The 18974-nt window shown below is 37.1% G+C and overlaps 1 protein-coding gene across 1 annotated transcript in view; it reads left to right on the forward strand.

Annotated features, from left to right (window-relative positions):
* The first annotated feature begins 864 nt into the window (after positions 1-864).
* The window catches only part of rpgrip1 (RPGR interacting protein 1), a 38333-nt gene continuing 20223 nt past the window's right edge, over positions 865-18974 (forward strand). The window contains exons 1-11 of the mRNA XM_056450118.1: positions 865-949; positions 1034-1090; positions 8988-9105; positions 9292-9491; positions 11009-11114; positions 12011-12025; positions 12484-12627; positions 12954-13059; positions 13695-13718; positions 16069-16215; positions 16297-16370. Coding sequence (XP_056306093.1) covers positions 865-949; positions 1034-1090; positions 8988-9105; positions 9292-9491; positions 11009-11114; positions 12011-12025; positions 12484-12627; positions 12954-13059; positions 13695-13718; positions 16069-16215; positions 16297-16370 — 1076 coding nt within the window. The remainder of the gene's footprint in view (positions 950-1033; positions 1091-8987; positions 9106-9291; positions 9492-11008; positions 11115-12010; positions 12026-12483; positions 12628-12953; positions 13060-13694; positions 13719-16068; positions 16216-16296; positions 16371-18974) is intronic.

Consider the following 18974-nt stretch of genomic DNA (forward strand, 5'->3'; position numbering starts at 1 on the left):
ATCTATTATAGAGTGGTTTGGAAAAATTCTGCAGCTATTTTGGAACGGATGACAGATTGTAGCTTGTATGTATGTACTGAGCATTGTATGTGTGCGTAAAATGTTTGATAGAAAGACATTATATTATATTATATTATATTATATTATATTATATTATATTATATTATATTATATTATATTATATTATATTATTCATTCTTTTTCTTTCAGCTTACTCTATATATATATATATATATATATATATACACACACACACATTAATTTATCGCAAGTAATCTTTGTCTAGTTAACAAAATTAACCTAGTTAAGCCTTTTAACCACACTTTAAGCTGAATATTAGTATTTTACAAATTAACTAGTTTAATAAGTTTTAACTAGTAAATATTATGACAATTTTTTTGTACAATGTTTAAATTCATAGCAAACACTCTTAATTAAATGGCACTTGAGAAATATTTGAAGAAGAATAAATCATTTCACAGGAGGGCTAAAAAGTATTGGAGAATCATGGGCTGGCTTCTTTCCCAGTCATGGGTTGCAGCTGGAAGGGCATCCATTACGTAAAACATGTGCTGGATAAGTTGGCGGTTCATTCCGCTGTGGACACCCCAAATTAATTAGGGACTAAGCCGAAAAGAAAATGAATGAATGGGTTGGCTTCAAATTTGAAATATTATATTTTACGTATTGTTAATTTGCAGGTATGGGTGGAATTTAATTTATTATCTGTTAATTCATTTAGAAAATAAATTGTTCATTCATTATCTGTGTGATGAAAAATCCCATAATATTGTCTTTCTATTGACATTACTTCCTGAATCCTTTGCTTCATTAAGGCAGTGATTAGTTGGAGCTGTTGTCATAATGTCACTGGCGGTGGATGAGACAGCAGGTGATCTCCCGGTGAGGGATGTGGGCTTGAGAGCAGGACTGATAACTCTTCTCGCAGGTGTGTGTATAGAACTGACAAGGATAGTTTCAATCAAATGCATAGTTAAATGAGGAGATCTGTTGAAGATGTGCTTTATTTCAGACACAGACCATGACACCAGAAGCTGGAGAAGACAACCACAGGTGCTCAAGATAAAAGGTAAAGATGTGTGTCAGCAAATGTGTCCCGATTGTAAACACTAAATTAGCCAAACCTTATTTATATTTCTTATTATAAATATGCAGTCAAATGCAAATTTATTTGTCCTTAAATTAATAGTTTTTTTAAGTGTTTTTAAAAAGTGTTTAATGGAGAGAACTTTTGTCCAACACATTTTTTTAAATAATAGTTTTAATGAATTACAAGTCATTTTGTAAGATACTAATATTCACCTTAAAGTGTGATTTAAATGATTAAATAGGTTAATTAATCAAGTCAGTGGACAATATTGGTTTGTTCTGTAGCCGGGAAAATATATTTTGGATTTTTTTCGTAGCCAAACTAAAAAAAATTGTAATGAGTTGGTGGTGACAACAAGGATTAGATACAAAGTTGCAGTTTTATTTAAGAGTTGTCAGACAGGAAAGGTCACAGGAATAGACGGGAGCATGCAGGAAATCCAGAGAATGGTCAATATCACAGGCAAATAGTCAAGGCATGCAGCAAAACAATGTAAACAAACAAACAAACAAACAAGGGTTAACAACATGGAAGGGAAAACTAGGATGATGCTTAGAATGCTTACTACATGACTTAGCCCAGAGGTGTGTGTGTGTGTCTAAACGTAGTCCATGTAATTAGTCCTTATGAGCTTCAGCTGTGTGTGTAATCAGGAAGTGATCTGGAACCGGTGTGTAAGTGAGGTGCATAATGGGATATATAGTTCAGTACGATGGCAGGTATGCATTGTAAAACCCAACAGTCAACTTTATTGAATGAAATGAGTGTAGTTAACTCAAAATTTACTGAAACCTAATTCTACTCATTTGAAAAGAGTTTTGAACTCAGTTTTGAAGGTAATGAGTTAATTAAATACCTCATTACTTCAACTTAAATGGAGTAAGTTCACAGTACTCATATAGATTAGTTTTTTTTTACTCAAATGGTTTGTTGCAATTGGGTTCCTCCAACGGTTTGAGTTGACTTAACTTATTGAGTTTTACAGTACTCAGTTGGTTTGAGTTATCTTCATTTATTGGGTTTTACTGTTTACTGTACTCAGATTGCTTCATTTACTCAAATGGATCAAGTTCACAGTACTCACTTGGATTAGTTTTTGAACTAAAATGGTTTGTTGCAATCGGTTTCCTCAAATGGTTTGAGTTACCTTAACTTTTTGGGTTTTACAGTGTGTGTAGTAGTGTGAATGATAGAGTGTGTTCTCTAGCGATCTTGTTACGCACCGTCTAGGGATGGTGCACAACATGAAAGACAAGACAACGAAAGTGAAGTCAAAGATTTATTGGGGTTTGAATTTGAGCTCTAACTTACCTGATCAAAAATAAAAGAAAAGAAAGTACAATTCACTACCCTAACTACCTAACACAAAAAAACAGAGGTCAAAAAGGTTTTACAAAGAAAATGGCGTCAAACTCCTTACTATCCCAATATATATACTATTTACAAACTATTTACAAAACAGGCAATCATATTTAAAGGACAATCCAAAAATCAATGTCAGCAGGCAACAAAGGTCAAACAAGCCAGTGGAACAAAGTATCATAAACAAAACAAACACTAACACAAAAAGTAATCACAAATATCAATAATCAGACTTAACACATATAACTCTGGCCTATACCACATACAAAAGTATCAACAAACACAAAGCAAGGGACCAAAAACAAGATGGCTGCCAAGGAAGTAGTGTCATGGCTTTTTAAAACACTGTAGGCCAATCAGGAACAAGCAAGCTGGAAGTGGCCAATTAGATGTGTTCTAAGCAAAACAGAAAAGACAGACGAGACAAGACCAACATAGGGTTGTAACACCCCCATACATAAGTGTAAACATGGTTACAAGTTTACAAATCCGATCTAGACAATGAATCTGCTATTATATTGTCAGTACCTTTCTTGTTGTGAGGGAGCCGTAGGTGAAGACATGGAGGCTGATTGAATCCAAACGCTGGAGGTTTATTAAGTAAACAGCAAACATCAAACAAAGGCAGAATCGTAATCCTAACCAGGCTGAGTCAAGCAAACAAAGAGGCAGTCCGAAAATAGCAAACAAGGCAGAGTCCAAAATCCAAAAAGCAGTAGTCAAAAAGCAGGCAAAAAGGTCATAACACTATAGCAAACACAACAGTAGGAAAACGCTTGGTAAGGCAGTGGAACTGGCAATACTTCGCAAAGAACAGACATAAACAGTGTGCTTATATATGGTGGCTACCAGGAAGTACCACCGAGGAAGTACCCAGTCAATATTCGGGAGAGAGCTCCCTCTGGTGGACGGATGAATGGTAATCTGCCACATTCGTTACAGAATCCCCCCCTCTACGAACACCTCCTGGTGTTCTTCTCATAGGTCTACCCCTTGGACGTGGTGCAGGGCGATCAGGATGTTGTTGGTGAAATTCTTGTATCAATGACGGGTCCAGTATATCCTTGGAGACCACCCAAGATCTCTCCTCAGGTCCATAGCCCTCCCAGTCCACCAGATATTGCAACTGTCCCCTTCTACGGCGGGAGTCTAGGATCTCATTAACTGAGTAAGCAGGTGTGCCATCAATCTCCAAAGGTGGAGGAGGCTCAGGACTCGAGGGGCCGGGGTCAGATGCAGGGTGGACCGGTTTCAGGAGGGAGACATGAAAGGAAGGAGATATACGATAGTTAGCAGGAAGCTCTAAACGGTATGTAACTTCATTAATTCGTTTAAGAATTTTAAAAGGTCCAACATACCTTGGCGTGAGCTTCCTGCATGGTAGGCGTAGACGGAGATCTCGGGTGGCAAGCCAGACTCTCTGGCCAGGTTGATAGTTGGGGTGGGGATGTCTCCTGCGATCTGCTTGAATCCGCTGAGCACGGATTGCTCTCTGAAGCCTCACATGAGCGCTGTCCCACACCTGTTCACTACGCTTAATCCAGTCATCCACCGATGGCACCATTGAAGGTTCTCCTGACCATGGGAACATGGGAGGTTGGTAGCCTAATACACACTGAAAAGGGGTGAGACCTGTGGATGAGTGGGTGAGGGAATTCTGAGCATATTCCGCCCAAGGGAGGAATTCACTCCATTTATTCTGTTCTCTGCTGCAGTAAGACCTGAGGTAACGACCAATTTCCTGATTGACTCTTTCTACTTGACCATTTGACTCTGGATGGTAGCCCGAAGTTAAACTGACATTAATGTCCAGGTGTTTACAAAAGGCTTTCCACACCTTTGATGTGAATTGGGGACCCCGGTCAGATACTATGTCCTCCGGGATTCCAAAGGTTCGGAAGACATGTTGAAAGAGTTCTATTGCTGTTTCCATGGCAGTGGGTAGTCCTTTCAATGGAATCAATCTGCATGCTTTTGAGAATCTGTCTACAATAACCAGAATAGTCGTGAAACCATTGGATGGAGGCAAGTCTGTAATAAAGTCAATAGACAGATGCGACCATGGACGGTGTGGAATGGGAAGGGGTTGTAATAGGCCGGTGGGAAGTTCACGAGGGGTCTTGGTTTGGGCACAAATAGTACAAGATTTGACAAAGTTGGTAACATCCTTGTTCACGGAAGGCCACCAGAATGCATTCCTTACTAGAGTCATGGTTCGATGAATTCCTGGGTGTCCTGAGCCTATTGAGGTATGTACCCATTGGAGAGTGCGATTCCTGAGGGTTAGAGGAACATATTGACGGTTAGGTGGGCATTCAGGTGGGGTTGGTTCATTTTGTTGTGCTCGTTGTATTTCCTCCATGAGGTCCCAACTTATTTGAGCAATAACTACTGTTGATGGAAGGATGGGAACGTTGGGTTGATGGGTTGAATCAGTTTCATATCTGCGAGAGAGAGCATCTGCTTTGAGATTTTTACTGCCTGGACGGTAAGTGACAGAGAAATTGAAGCGTGTAAAAAACAATGACCAACGGGCCTGCCTGGGATTAATTCTTTTGGCTCCCTTGATATATTCCAGATTCTTATGATCAGTAATGATCTGGAATGGGTGGACGGCTCCCTCGAGCCAGTGGCGCCACTCTTCCAATGCTGCCTTCATTGAAAGAAGTTCTTTGTTACCCACATCATAATTCCTTTCTGCTGTTGTCAGTTTTCGTGAGAAGAATGCACATGGGTGTAATTTGCCAGGACTGCCATGTCGTTGAGAGAGTATGGCCCCTATTCCACAGTCAGAAGCATCCACTTCTACAACAAAGGGTAATTCAGGGTCCGGATGTTTTAGGATAGGTGCTGTGGTAAAGCTAGTTTTTAGGTTTTCAAAAGCCTTAACAGCGGATGGATTCCACACAAGTTTACCAGGTTTGCCTTTAAGGAGGGAAGTAAGGGGAGCGGCAATGGAACTATAATTACGAATGAACCGGCGATAAAAGTTGGCAAATCCAAGAAATCGTTGGAGTTCCTTTACTGTCTTTGGAAGAGGCCATTCTGTGACTGCTTGGATTTTCGATTTGTCCATCTCCACTCCCTTATGACTAACAATGTAACCCAGAAACGATGTTTTATAGACGTGGAACTCGCATTTCTCAAGCTTGGCGTAGAGTTGATGAAGTTGTAGGTGTGTGAGGACTGTCTTGACATCCTTGATGTGTTGATCCAGATTGGGAGAGTAGATCAGGATGTCATCAATATAGGTGATGACGCATTTATTCAACAGATCATGGAAAATCTCATTAATAAATGATTGGAATACCGCTGGTGAGTTAGCTAGTCCATACGGCATAACAAGATATTCGTAGTGCCCCCTAGTGGTCAGGAAGGCTGTTTTCCACTCATCCCCTTCTCGGATTCGAATTAAGTTATATGCACTCCTGAGGTCAAGTTTGGAGTAGATGTGTGCCTCTCTTAGCTGTTCCAATGCAGATGGAACTAAAGGTAATGGATATCTGTACTTAACTGTGACACTGTTTAGCCCCCGATAATCGATGCAAGGGCGGAGCCCACCATCCTTCTTTTCTACAAAGAAGAATCCAGCAGCTGCTGGTGATGTAGAGGGTCGAATAAAACCAGATGCTAGCGCCTCCTCTATGTAATTTTCCATAGCTTGGGTCTCAGGACGAGAGAGAGGGTACACTTTGCTCTTTGGAGGGGACATGTTAGGAAGTAGTTCAATAGCGCAGTCACCGGGTCGATGAGGGGGAAGTTGTGTGGCCTTGGACTTGCTGAAGACATCTGCAAATTGGTGATAGATAGCTGGGAGAGTCGGACATGCTTCAGTTTCAGAGCTTTCAATGCTGGTGGAAAGGCAGGGAAATGACAGCGTTTTTGTAAGGCAATTGTTAATACAATAAGTTGACCACTGAGTGAGTTCACCGTGGGTCCATGAAATGACTGGATCATGAACAGCCAACCAAGGGTGACCCAATATCATTTGGTACTTGCATGAAGGGACCACATAGAAGGTGATAGTTTCTTTGTGAAACAGTCCAATATGGAGAGACATGGGTGCAGTGGTAGCAGTAATTCCAGAACCGATAGGGCCATTGTCTATCGTTGTTATGTTGATTACTGGGACACAGGGAGTTGTGGGAATCTTGAGTTTGTCCGTGAGTTCTTGACTGATGATGTTAACCACCGATCCTGAGTCGACTAATGCTGAAATATATTGAACAGCAGTATCAAGTTCAATTCTGCACTCCAAAAGAAAATTACGGCGATGGGGAACTTCAATGGTAGTCACATGATATTGAGGAACATGGCTCTTCTTGGTCTTGAGAGGGCAGGTAGCATTTTGGTGATTTTCACCTCCACAGTAGTAACATAGATTTTCCCGCTGCCGTCGTTCTCTCTCATTTGAGGAAAGGCGGGTAGATGCTATCTGCATAGGCTCAGGGGCATCATGACTTGTCATGGCAGGTTCAGACTTGATCGGTAAAACCCGGCGTGAGCGCGGAGTGTTGCGCATCAAATTGTCGATTTTAATGGCTAGAGTGATTAACTCATTAAAAGACAAATCAACTGCTTTGCATGCTAATTCAGCTTGTAATTGTGCATTCAGTCCTCGTTTGAATACAGCCTTGAGAGCCACATCATTCCAACCGCTTTGTGCAGCTAGTGTTCGGAAGTCAATAGCATAATCTGCAGCAGTGCGATTTCCTTGTTTGAGATCTAGCAATTGTTCAGAAATGTCTTGTCCTCCTTCAGGATAACCAAAAACTTCATTGAGTTGGGAAATAAAATGGTCAAACGAAGACTGTACAAGGAAATCATTCTCCCAAACAGCTGATGCCCAGTCTAAAGCTCGTCCGGTTAATAAGGACATCATTACAGCGCATTTCTTTGTATCATGAGTATATGTTTCAGGCTGACTAGTGAAAAAGACTTTACACTGACGAATGAAGCCACGATAAAGTTCTGGTGAACCATCAAATTTATCAGGTAATGCCAGTCTTACCGGTGAGCTTTGAGGAGCAGGGAGAGAATGGATGTACTGGGTGAGACGGTCGTTGGCATCCCTTAGATGCATCAGCTGTTCCTGATATCCAGATAGAACTTCGCTTTGATAGTTGAAAGCTGCTTGTATCTGAGAAACCTCCGCTGGATTGATGTTAGGCGAAGTATTCTGTGAGGGAGCCGTAGGTGAAGACATGGAGGCTGATTGAATCCAAACGCTGGAGGTTTATTAAGTAAACAGCAAACATCAAACAAAGGCAGAATCGTAATCCTAACCAGGCTGAGTCAAGCAAACAAAGAGGCAGTCCGAAAATAGCAAACAAGGCAGAGTCCAAAATCCAAAAAACAGTAGTCAAAAAGCAGGCAAAAAGGTCATAACACTATAGCAAACACAACAGTAGGAAAACGCTTGGTAAGGCAGTGGAACTGGCAATACTTCGCAAAGAACAGACATAAACAGTGTGCTTATATATGGTGGCTACCAGGAAGTACCACCGAGGAAGTACCCAGTCAATATTCGGGAGAGAGCTCCCTCTGGTGGACGGATGAATGGTAATCTGCCACATTCGTTACACTTGTACTTAATTTGTAAATTAAAACTTTGACAAATGAGAGCCCACCGCATCAGTCTCTGATTTTTGTTACACATTTGCTGAAGAAAAACAAGTGGGTTGTGGTCAGTAAATACCTCAATGGGTTGTGGACTGGATCCAACATACACTTCAAAATGTTGCAAGGCTAACAAAAGAGCTAAGCAAAGGCTAGATTGCTCGTGATCAAAACAGAAATACTTCTTTCTCAAAAGAGAAATATAAATTTAATTACAAATATTTTATTGCAAAGACTTTGCCTTTGTTTAGCAAAGACAAATGCAGTTAAAAGATTTAAAATATCTTATCAAATTCTTTTAAGTCAGCATTTACTGGCTAGCTATGGTTCCCACCAGAGCTGTTCACAATCAGAATTAAATTGTAATTTCAGATTATTTTACTTTTTTTTTTAAATAACAACTGAAAATGCTTTATTTTATACAAAATTGTAATGGTTTTAATATGTATTTTAATACTGTTGTTTAGTTATTTATAAAAAAAATGCATTAAACAAGAAATAAAGTGGAAATAAAAACTCAAAATGTGTTAAATGTCATCTTAACATATACTGTATAGCATAATATATTATCATTTCTTTACTTTAGTTTAGGTGTTGCTAATACATACAAACTTCTTAAATATTCAAATTTCAAAGCTCTACAGTGTAAAAAAAGCAATTAGCTAACTTTAATTATAAAAATTAAGTCAGCTTAAAATTTCCACTTTTTTAAGTAAAGTCCCCTTGTCACTTTTAAGGCAACATGTTTACTCACTTTTTAAAAGAAAAGTAACTAATCGATTTTTACAGTGGATATATTCTTATACTGTATATCACAAATGTAATTTTATTCTGCCCAATTTTTAGAAAACATTTACAATATTACGGTTTTGTAAGTCTCTCCGTCTTTATACAGATCGTCAGCGATTATTCAGAGTACCACGCGATCAGCTGGAGGACCAGTGTCACCGACTACAGGAGGAAAACACACTTCTCAAACAACACAGCCGCACACAAGAGCAAAAACTACGCAGGTAACACACACCAACTTAAAAATATATATTCAAATTTTTCATTCATTTCAATGGCAGTGTGAGCAAACAATCCTGTAGATTCATATAACCTGGATGCTGGGATATTTAAACCTAATTGCCACTTGTTTTTTTATTATTATTGGTTTGTGTAACAAATCCTTAAGTGCCTTTGTCTTGACTCTTTAGGTTGTCAACTAAACTGTTGCGGTTAAAGCATGGATCTTCTGCTTCGGGTCGGGATGGAGAGCTGGAGGACACTATTGAAGAGCTAGAGGCTCGTGTAGCGACCCTAGAGAGTCAGAAGGGGGCGCTGCAGAGTAAACTTAATTTAGCCAAGCAACACATCTTAGATCTGGGCGTCAGAACACATATCAGGCCACGAACAGGTAAGGAGTCACTTACCAAAAAAGTTTTACTACTATGAAATTACTGTTTTGTTTTCAACATGGTAGGTCTAACCTATAATAAATATTTTTTATTTAATATTATAAATTTTATTATTCATATGTTCTGACAAGGGATATTATTGTCATTTTAAGACCATTTATACCACTGAAAAGCATAGTCTTGCAAGTAGGCATAAACACTTTCAAGGGACAAATAATTTTGATTCTTAAGGTTATTTAAATTCTGTAACGTTATTTGAGAATATTTCATTTTGGACTGTGACTTTTATGGACGTGTGCTGCAGCTTTGAAACAGAGATGATTTGTGACCCTTAGATTGTATCGGTCAAAATGATTGATTTTTCTTTTATATCAAAAATAATTAGAATATTAAATACAGATAATGTTCTAGGGAGATATTCTGTAAATTTCCTGCTGTGAATATATCCAAACAACATTTTTGATCAGTAATATGCATTGCTGAAATCTTAATTTAGACAACTTTAAAGGTTAAAAAGGTTTTAAAGGTTTTTTCTCATTTTTAAATTTCAGATTTTCAAATATCTTTGCCAAATATTGTCCTGTCCTAATAAACCAAATGCTGATGGAAAGCTTATTTATTCTGCTATCCAAATAAATCAAAAGTCTAAATCAAAGGTCACTTATAACTCTGGTTTAATGTCAAATTTAGACAACTTCTTCCAAACAGTCAGCAGAATTAAGAAAATTATACTTTCTCTTCAGCTGTCAGTAAACATTGTTTCTAATGTAGTTCCATGAGCTCGCTGACACCTTTAACAGAAATTAGAGATGAGAGAGGTTGCTCAGTCTACTAATATTTCATGTTTAAATTACTATTAGAAGCAGTGGTGGTATTAGATTTTTAATTCATTTTAATGTAAAAACGGCGATGAGCAATTCTAAGCTCCCAAAAAACTGTGTGCGCAGAAATCTGCGAAATTTCACAGATTTTTTTTTTTGTTCATTCAGTCTATTTATTTACTTATTAATTTATAAAGTTCTTTTAAATTAATCTCAGTAATATTATTGAATAATATTCAAATGTTTATATGATTTATTTTCAATACAGTTTGTAAAGTAATATATGTTTTTATTAGATATATTATATGAGAGACTTGCTTTGTTTTCCAAACAAGTGTTTCTAAATGGATTTGCATAGTAAACCTTAAATAGTTGTTTAAGCAAACCTTAAATAAAACTTTCATGTTTTAAGTTTTTAGTTTACTATCATTCCGCATTAATCCATAGATTGTTTTTACAAACTTTTGATCAGAGATAGCAAAAAATTACCCTGGTGATTGTATCACCAAACAGTATTGAGGTTATGTTCATGTATTATGTGATAAGTTGATATATTGATTATCGTGATATGCCTACATTGGAGATTTATAATATTAGGGTGTTTTTGGACATACACCATGGTAATATATTGGTTTGATTTATGTTTATTTATTTTTTGTATTTTGAATATTTATTTAAATATTTCTTTGTTTCAGGGCGAGGTGTCGATGGGGATGGAGGGGTCAGACGAGCTGCCCAAACTGCTCCTGCCCGCTGTGGCATCAGTTCACTGGACGACACCAGAGGAGAGATGGACCGATTGTAAGTTGACCTGTGGATGTGTGTTTAACATAATATGGATGATAGATTGAAAAACTACACTGATAGGTCTAAAGGAATTAGTCTCTAAATACATATTGAATATTTTTGATATATGATATGATATGATATGATATGATATGAATGTGATATGATATGATATGATATTATATGATATGATATGATATGATATGATATGAATGTGATAATGCTGTATTATTTTAACAACAACCAAAGAACTGCATTTCTGTTTTTGTGGCTAATTGTCAGTTGTTAAAAGTAATGCTAAGGATATATTAAGGATATTTTAAGCATCATTATACAATCCCAGCAGGCACAGGACGTCAACATGACATCAGATTGACGTTGTACCCCAATGCCATGGGCATGTTGCATTTAGTTTGCAATTGAAAATCGGGTTGACGTCAGAACCCAACATCAAGCCAATGTTAATGTCCAACGTCCGACCTAAAATCAACCAAATATCAACGTCAATTGATGTTACAGTTTGAGGTTGTGTGGACATTACCACTATGACGTCTATCAGATGTTGGCTTTTGGTTGCCATACCTGACGAATAAATGTCAGTATTTCACATCAGTATGATGTTGGTTGAAGATGTTGGCTCGGCGTTGGATTTTGGTCACTTTCCAACACAACTTAAAATCAACCAAATATCAACGTCTCTTGACGTCATTAATGGACATCAAAATAATGTTGTCCTTAGACGCTAACTAGACATTGAATTTTGGTCACCTGACGTCACGACCTAAATCTAACCTAATATTAACATCTTATGACATTGTGTGCCTTCTGGGATCATGCTTAAATAAAAAAGCAAAGAATATGTCTATTTATTGCCCTCGATCTTTCTGTCTCTTTCTCCTTCATATGAACAGACTTGCATTACTCAGGTTTGTTGGTTGTTTTATATGTCTGCATAATTGCAAAACACAGTATAGTGCTATGCTACATACATATAAAGAAAGAAATATTCACAAATAGTTGCTTAGAGTTACACTAAATAAAAACAAAGATTAAAAGCATTTAATATAACTTCTTATGATTTATCATGATATCTTCTTTGAATTATATCTGCTCATGGCACTCCGGTATTCATAGACACTTCAGGCATGTAGATATGCTTTCACCCACAAAAGACTTTGCAAGTATTTTATTTATTTTTTCTTTACTATATACTTGTTTGATCCATATACGTCTTGATGATCCATATCCATATGGTAGGTCAGCTTCGGTGTTATTAATTTGCTGTTTAAATCACATATTCATCCCCAAACCAACTAATTAGCTTGCTTGCTCATTACCTGAATCTGGCTTTTACCATTTTCTTGCACGTTTTCTCTCCCAGCAGATCCACCATCATAGAAAGCCAGCAAGGCAGAGTGGCAGAGCTGGAGCTGACTGCTCAGTCACTAAGAGAAACACTCAGAGACAAAGAGAGAGAAATCGAAGGTATCGTTAAAGACCTGCGCAAACAACAAGTGGACGGACACAGGTAGGTTTATCAACTACAGTCAAATGAACAGTACATGTGCTGATTCTGGTCACATTCAACATTTGTGGTCATTATTTTAATTCAGAAGTAAGAAGAATCGGCACACTGCCACTTTAGCTCTCAAAAAACAATTTGATTAGACAACGTTTCGACCTACAAGGTCTTCATCAGGTCAGCTGAAACGTCAGGTTGACAATTACTTCTGTCTCTGTTTTGTTTGGCTTGATCAAGCACCTGCCTTCAAGATATTATTTAATTCAGCCAACAAATACTGCTCAATGGCATCAACACAGTGTGTGTGATATTTGTTTTGTTTTTCTTTACAGACTTATTATAAAAGATAATGTAGATGTGATCAGACTGCAGAAGCAGCTCTCTGAAAAGAATGCCGCCCTTCTGGTTATTCAGGAAAAGTTTGGTGGTCTTCAGGAGGTGAGATATAAAACCTAAACAGACCAAAAACGTTGGTAAAAATGATCAGATTTAAAATAACACCACCATTGCTTGACTCTGCTTTTAGTTCATTAGTTTAGTGATGAAAACACTAGTGTACAAAGACACTAAAACTCCTAGGGTCATTCTCAATCTTGGTGTAATAGGGGTAAACATATGAGCACTGACACAATCAATTTTTTGTGTCATCAAAATGGTGGACATTCTGAACACATTCACTGTAAAGGCTCTTAAATCATGCAGGCTATAAAAAATTCCCCTACGTTTTGTAAACAAATATGTCAGAAAAACACCAATAATGTCAATAAAATCATTTCAAATGACTTCAGTACACTTAAAAGCATGAAAATAAAAAATCAAGGTTTCTGGTTTTAACCTGTTTCTTTTAGTGTGTGAAGAAGAGAATACCATTAAGCATTGCTTTACAGTGTAGCTATGTGCTGGTTAACTTTTTTATTACTTATTTACTTTTTTATGACAGAAAATATGCTACATATTTTAGAAATATCTTTACTAGGAAAGTGTTGGTGGTGTATTGTTTTACAAACTTGAATTTCTGGATTAAAATATGTATATTAATTCTTATTACTCTCTTCCTTTTAAATTTTTTTAAGGCTTACGAGAACCAGCTGGAGGAGGTAAGCATAACCAAAAATCCTTACATTCTTTTACCGCCTGTTTACACTTGGTCACATTTGTGAAAATGGTTACATTTACGCATAATTGTGTCTCTGCTAAGTGAAGTTTCATAAACTAATTTCGAGAGGAGCACGTGATATGATTGAGCACGACTGGCTGCTCATCTGTAATCAGTAATAATTCAATCAGAGTGAACCTAGTTTACTATAAATGGATCATTTTCTTCCTACTGCTCTATCTTCGTTTGGAAGAATCCCCCCTTCCACCCCATCTCCTCCTTTTCCTCCCTTTCTAAAGGGGGAGCTCTCGAGACCTACCCGATCTTAGATCTCCTGATATGCTTATTGACCGGGCGGGAGCCCTGGGCTCAAATATCTCCGAGCTCAGGGTTCTCTCCTGGGACAGCATGCCAAACCTGCTTCAAACGCCAAGCATATCTAAGTGGGAACTCTTGAAATAGATATCAATCCCATCTTCAAATCCCATGCAATATGCAAATTTAACTAGGGTGCATTGATTTAAGCATCAGATACACCACAGATTTATTTAATTATTATTATTTCTTTACTGAAATTTAAGCAACATATCTTATTCTGCATACAAATTATTTCATAGTCTCAAGGAGGCTTGTTCCAGTAAAACCTCATCACAAGCGCACAAAGCTTGGCTCCACTATTACTTTCATTATATGAAACATCTGTTTTTGTTGTACAGATACAAAAAGGCAAGGGTTTGTGTATTTGTGTATAGGCTACTCTACCCAAAATAAAACTTTGCGCCTTTGTAAATGAACAAAACACTTTATTTCTCTAGGCTACTTCAGGTATGTGATGAGTAGGCCCACATGGAATCTGCGCACTCAGATTTCTGCAGAGTATTAGACCATAATTGAGTCTATTTATTTACTTGTGTAAATATGTGTGAATTTATATTTATTCACATTTTTTTTATTAATATCAGTAATATTATTGAACATTTTCATATGATTTATTTACAATACAGTTTGTAAAGTAATATGTTCTGTCTTTTAGTAGATGTATTATATAAGAAACTTGCTTAAGGTGGATCTTATTGGATTTGCAACTGTAAACATTAAATATAAGTTTTAAAGGTCATTGAAAATTATATTTTATTTCATAGATGAAGTTTTTAGTTATGATACTCCCCAAGTTATTCTGCATAAATCTAAAATTTTTTGATAAAATCCTCTGCAGAAATTGCAAAAACTGTCCACAGATTCTGTCTGGCCCTAGTGATGAGTCTCTGTTGTTCATGCTGTAATTTCGTATTAGTTTAACAGTCTAATTTTATCTCTTGTGGACAATGTCCAGTCAAATAATAATATGAATAATATGAAACAAACATGGCAAACTTCTCTGGTCATCTGTACTGTTGCTCACTCAAAAATGATGTTTGGTGTTTTTTCCAAACTACTTATTTAAAATGAGCTGAAACAACACAATTCTTGAGGTTTTTTGTGACAACTTAATTGTTTTATGTTCACACTTGTAAAAACTAATAAGTGATTCCATCATGTTATCCCAACACAAATTAATTGTGTGGAACTCAGTGCTGTTGCTTGTATATTAGCACTGCTATATCTGACTAAGTAATATACCATATGCCCTCATATTTAATTTAATTAATTAATTAATTTGTTTTACAATTTGGGAGTAAAATTTACATATGTGGTTTCAAACACAGCATACATTCAAGCTGCAGTCACAGTGCACTTTTCTCCCCATAGACTTCCATTCATACATATGCAAATGCATCAAAAACGCAAGCTCGTGCGACAAGTTTCGCAGTTCGCTGCGTTGGAAAGTTCAAGCTTGATGAACTCTGACCTGCGAAATCGCATCACATGATTGCGTGAGACCAATCGAAGATCAAAACATGACCTCTCTGTACAGAAATTGAAATTATGGACCAATGTTTAATCATCTTGTTTAATCCTGCCCCTTTTCGTGGTGCTGTACAACAGAATTTCGCAAGCTCAAACTCTAGTGTGACCGCAGCATTAGACCTGTCCAGCTTCACCTGGAATGTCTTCCAGGCCATTTCCTAAAGTGGTTTGAGTGATCAGGTTTTATCCAACTCAAATGCATTTCTGAGGCATTTACACCAGCCCGTTTCACAATTGGATTGAATAAAAAGTGTGTAAACAGTGCCATGGTGTAGCCTAATTATCTTTTCTTCAGGATTTAAAAAATATTACAAGGGACAAGAGTACTGAATTACCCTGTTTTTTACTGAATAGAAAACTAAGAAATACATTGTTAACATTAATAAATAGCGTTGAATATTGGTGTGTGTGTGCATATGTGTGTATTTTTTAATATACTAAAGGGCCAAAAGTCCTTAAAAGAGAGCCAAGAAGCACTGCTGGGGAAGGTGGAAGAACTGAGTGAGCAGTTGAAACAGGAGAAGCAAAGAGTGCTAACTCTCGAAGGTCAGCTCAGTGCTGCCACTCTTTCACTGCAGGCTCTGGGGGAGGTACTGATTTAGTTTTACCTTTGGACTTTTATTGTAGGCTTTCTTCTTTGCCGTCTTATGTTATCATCCTCTGTTTTACAGCTTCAGGAAAGGGTTTTAGACCTGGAGGGGGAGAGAAACCTCTTGAAGAAGAGCTACGACTCCCTTCTGGAGAGGTCAGTGTTTCATAGGGTCTAAACAGAGTCTTTTGTATTGGGATCATTGGGACAATGACAAAGGGGACTTCTTAATGGAATAGTTTACCCCAAAATGTAAATTACACATATTTTACTCACACTCAAGCCATCCTCAGTGTATATGACTTTCTTCTTTCAAGCTAACATAGTCCGATTAGTTTTCAATTTTGTTCTGGCTCTTCCTGTATTATGGTCATGAGTAGTGGCTAATTTTGCAGCTTCCAAAAGTGCATAAATCTGTCACAAAACTAACCCATACACCATCATGGGGATAGCACATGTCTTATGAAATCCATCAATGTGTTTTTGTGACAATAAATTATCAAATTTTTAAATTAGGAACTCAAATCAAGGACTTCCAGCCACCGACAAATGCGTTTCCTTCCAATTATTTTTGTGTGCATTTTGGAATATCACAGCATCCGGTAAGACAATATTTGCATAAACTATAGGAAATGGGTCGGATGGGACAGCATTACTGGACAAACTAGCAAACCGACTACATTCTAAAATATCTGAACTGTTGTTTTGGTCATTTTAAAATCTTTTAGCCAATGTCCGTCATCAAAGTGGTTTGGTATTATTAGCTCTCAGAAGTCTTGAACGGCTGTGCGCTTCCACAGATCGATCTCGTGCCTCTAAAAGCCATCTAAAAGCCACACGTTATTTATTGTATAAGAAAAAAAGCCCATAGTGGCTTCTCCTGCCTTCTTCTTTTTGTTTTACATGACATTTCCTAGTACTAGGTTGCAGCTGGATGGGCATCTGCATATAACATATACTGGAATAGTTGTTGGTTGATTCCACTGTGATGACCCCTGATAAATAAGGGACTAAGCTGAATGAAAATGAATGAATGAATGAATGAATGAAATTCCAGTTTTGCTTATAAATCTTTGGATGGAACCATTGACCCAATGTATGACACATGGTATAAGACCTATTTATAGCAGAAGGTCTGGGAATAAATGTGTCTAATTTCAGCCCGTTATCACACAGTTTATTTACCACAGAAGAAGACAACGAATATGAAAGCTAGGCACTACTGTAAAACATTATTGACCTTATTCTTCAATGCTGAAGTGTGCTCATTTTTGCGATTGTTTTAGAACTTCTGATTCAGTTGCCTATTGGAGAAATGACTAGGAATAATAAACAACAGAGAACGGTCAATCTGTTTGCTCTACAAACAAGTGTGTTCATGACTATGCCTAAAAAGTAGAATAATATCATAAGAAATGATCAGTTTGTAACATCAAGCTTGTAACATCGAGCTGTTTTTAAAGTCTAAAAACCAATGGAAGTGTATGAGACCGGAAGTCTCGAGCCAAACATTTCCAATTGCTCGTATGCAAAGAATAAGTTCAATACGGTATGCTACCCTTACAAGGTGTTTGAATCATTTCAGTTGTCAACCAATTCTTTCAGCCTCGGTTGGCTTTGTCATACCTTTTCTTCATGAACACCATCCTAACTCCCCAACTCAAAGGTTTGTTGTTGTGTCATTGCTCCAGACTCCTCCATCTCTTGAAGTTCCTGGTCATTATACTCCAGTTCAAACAAATGGGTGTACAAATACTCTAACATTTTAATTTCTTAATTTCCACCTTAAATTTTTTACCAAAGTTTACTTGTTTTCACTCTCTCCCATCTTCGATTCCCAGCTAAAGTGGCCTTGAGCAAGGCACCTAATACCTAATTGCTCCTGGGACCCTGCAATAGCTGCCCACAGCTCCGGGTGTGATACTTTACCATACCTGACAGTAATCACTTCACTTTATTATTGCTTAATGTTGCTTCAGTGCAGGATTGCAACAATGCACCATCAAATCAGTTATTTGAACCAAAAGTAAACTGTCTAAAAGAACCACTTAGTATTGTTGTAAATAATGCTTCATAGCTAATTTTGCTTCATAGAATCTTCACACTGTCATTCAGGAGTGTAATTTTTTGTTTTACTTGAATTTTTATGAATGGTTTATTCTTAAGTGAACATTTTTATCAAAAAAAATGTTTTTCATTGTACTTTATCTACAATCTACTGGAGAAAATAAATGACTTACATCTTAGATAGGTGAAAAAATTAACAGCAAATTATAATTTTGGGGGAATTATTGCTTTAAGGTATAGCTAGCTTTTTCTGCACTTTTAAATTGTGCTTATCTATATAGTTTTATGTCATGCTCCTTGTATTCAAGCTATAAAACTGGTTGTTAATCTGTGTCTTATTTTAACCACAAACTCATCCTGTAAAACAAGTACATTTTTTGCATAGTTCTTTGCATAATACTGGTTATTTCAAAGCAGATCCACAGTAATAAGGTAAATAACATAAGGCAAATAACATAATCAGTAATGCAGTTTATTAAATATGAGATAAATTCAAATTCTGCTGTAATGCAGCACTAAATCAGTTCATTGTTGATAAAGTTTAATTTAACACCTCTGCAAAAAGTAGCAGGTTATAAAATAGCAGCAGCTGTTCTATAAACCGCTAAACAGAGGATAGCAATGTTCTTGAGTAAGTTCATTTGGTGTTCATTTGGTTAAGTAACTGTTAAACAATGTGCAAACTTGAAACTG

The sequence above is a fragment of the Danio aesculapii genome, chromosome 24, assembly GCF_903798145.1.
Source record: "Danio aesculapii chromosome 24, fDanAes4.1, whole genome shotgun sequence".
NCBI lineage: Eukaryota > Metazoa > Chordata > Actinopteri > Cypriniformes > Danionidae > Danio > Danio aesculapii.